Source organism: Beta vulgaris, chromosome 5 (genome assembly GCF_026745355.1).
Source record: "Beta vulgaris subsp. vulgaris cultivar EL10 chromosome 5, EL10.2, whole genome shotgun sequence".
Taxonomy (NCBI): Eukaryota; Viridiplantae; Streptophyta; class Magnoliopsida; order Caryophyllales; family Amaranthaceae; genus Beta; species Beta vulgaris.
The window spans coordinates 14,276,402-14,279,110 of record NC_079206.1 but is presented as its reverse complement, the minus strand read 5'-3'; the positions used below and the strand labels follow the sequence as shown (position 1 = coordinate 14,279,110).

Below are 2,709 nucleotides of genomic sequence, written 5' to 3'. Positions count from 1 at the left end.
TACACATTTTTTTTAAGTGAGTAGTACACATAGACATAAAACATTTGCACTAGAATTTTGAATATAGTTTCACGTGACACATAGGTTTTTTTCGCACGCCTTTTAATATATTTGTATAGATGTGAAAATATATTTTGACTACCCTACTATAACAATTATTAACTGGAAGAGTTAGAATATATGGCTCTTTCCAAATCTTAGCCCATTCATCAAATGGATGTCAAGAATGCTTTCCTGCATGGTCATCTCAATGAAACAATCTATATGCATCAACCCATGGGTTTTCGTCACAAAACTTATCCTGATCATGTTTGTCTTTTAAAGAAATCTTTATACGGCTTGAAACAAGCTCCTCGAGCTTGGTACCAAAGATTTGCTGATTTTGTTGCTACCATTGGGTTTTCTCACAGTCAATCATATCACTCTTTATTCATCTACAAGAATGGTTCTAACGTTGGTTATATTCTGTTATATGTGGATGACATTATACTTATAGCTTCCTCTGATCGTCTGCGTAAGAATATTATGACTCTTTTAGCATTTGAATTTGCTATGAAGGATCTGGGTCCTTTGAGTTTCTTTTTGGGTATTGTCGTCACTCGTCATGCTCATAGTCTTTTCTTATCTCAGAAACAATATGCTGCTCAAATTATTGAACGTGCAGGAATGTCTAACTGTAGTCCATGTCCTACTCCTGTTGACACTAAGTCTAAACTTAGTGCCACCGCTGACACTCCTTATGATGATCCGACTACGTATCATGCAGGTGCTCTTCAATATCTTACATTTACTCGGCCAGACATCTCCTATGACGTGCAACAGATCTGTCTTCATATGCATGCTCCGACTATTGATCATATGCGTGCTCTCAAGCGTATCATACGTTACATTCAGGGCACCCTTTCCTTTGGTCTCCACTTGTACAAGTCCAAAATTGATGGTCTTATCTCATATAAAGATGCAGATTGGAGAGGTTGTCCTGACACCCGTCGGTCTACCTCTAGTTATTGTGTTTTCCTCGGAGACAACTTGATTTCTTGGTCTTCAAAATGACAACCTACCCTTTCCCGTAGCAGTGCTGAGGCCAAATACAGAGGTCTTGCTAATGTTGTTTTTGATACTTGCTGGCTCCGAAATTTGCTTCTAGAGTTGCATTGTCCGATTCAAAAGGCTACTCTAATTTATTGTGACAATGTGAGTGCTATCTACTTATCCGGCAATCCAATTAAACATCAACGCACTAAACACATTGAGATGGATATTCACTTCGTCCGTGAAAAAGTAGCTCGTGGCGAAGTCCCTGTGCTTCATGTCCCGTCCCATTACCAAATTGCTGATATTTTTACAAAAGGGCTTCCACGCGTATTATTTGATGATTTCCGGGACAGTCTTAGCATCCGTGATCCTCCCGCTTCGACTAAGGGGGTGTGTTAGAATATATATATATATTATATATAATTATAATATATATTAATATATATATATATATATATATATTATGTATATATTATATCTCTCTCATTTAGTAGTGTATATTTAATTACCATTTTAGTTAGCTAAATGTAGCCTAACTTATCTCTGTAATTTGTATATAACGTTTCATCACGGAATGCAATCGGCATGAAATCACATTCCTTCAGGAAGAGTTAGACAATGGTCATTTAGCGGATAATTTAAGAGAGACAAGATTATCATGTAGAATTTGAAAGAACAGTTCCACCATATGCCAATGTGGAATTTTCAAAAACACTAGGTTATCGTGAAAAATTTCCCTATAGAAAAGTAAAAAGCTGAGATTAAGATTTCAAATTGAGACAAGGGAGACCAAATATAACTTGGTGGAAAGAGGGTTAGAGTACCTTAAAAAGGGTTGGAGACCAAAATCGTGTGTCGTCCTACGTGGACGGTAAGTAAGGATATATTTTTTTTTTGGGCATATTTGTGGAATTAAAAACCACTTTTGCATTATTCAAGGAAAAATTCACACACACACACACACACACACACACACACACACACACATATATATATATATATAGAAGTGAGTTCATATGAGAATGCATACTTACATGAGAAATGAGAATGATATTTACGTGCTATAACTCTTATGAATTAGTGATGTAACTCTAATGAAAAAGTGATGTAACTCCAAAAAATAAGTATATTAGAAACAGAAATTCAAAATTCAAACTTTTTTTTTTGGCTCTAAAATTTTTTTAGGTGGGTATAACTCTAATGAACAAGTGTTGTAACTCTAATCCAATCGTGTGGTTGAGATTCATTCTCATTTCTCATGTAAGGAACATTCTCATGTGATCTTGCCCCTATAATATATATATATATATATATATATATATATATATATATAAGAATGTATATTTACATGAGAAATAAGAATGAATTTTACGCGTTATAACTCTTACGAATAAGTGATGTAATTCTAATTAAAAAGTGATATAAGACTCAAAATTTTTTAGGGGTATAACTCTAATGAACAAGTGTTGTAACTTTAATCCAGTCGTGTGGTTCAAATTCATTCTTATTTCTCATGTAAGAAGCATATTCTCATGTGATCTGCCTCTCTCTTTCTCTCTCTCTATATATATATAGTGCATATTAGATGTTACATATTACTACATTATAACTTATTATGTAACATGTGTAATAATATGCACTTCAACTAAAATGACATGGACTATACAAATAATG

General features: G+C 34.1%; 1 protein-coding gene across 1 annotated transcript; it reads left to right on the top strand.

Annotated features, from left to right (window-relative positions):
• Positions 1 to 213: 213 nt before the first annotated feature.
• LOC109134870 (uncharacterized mitochondrial protein AtMg00810-like) lies at positions 214 to 1,053 on the top strand. The gene has a single exon (XM_019249257.2). It carries the CDS (start codon positions 214 to 216, stop codon positions 1,051 to 1,053), a length of 840 nt encoding a protein of 279 aa, XP_019104802.2.
• Positions 1,054 to 2,709: the final 1,656 nt, after the last annotated feature.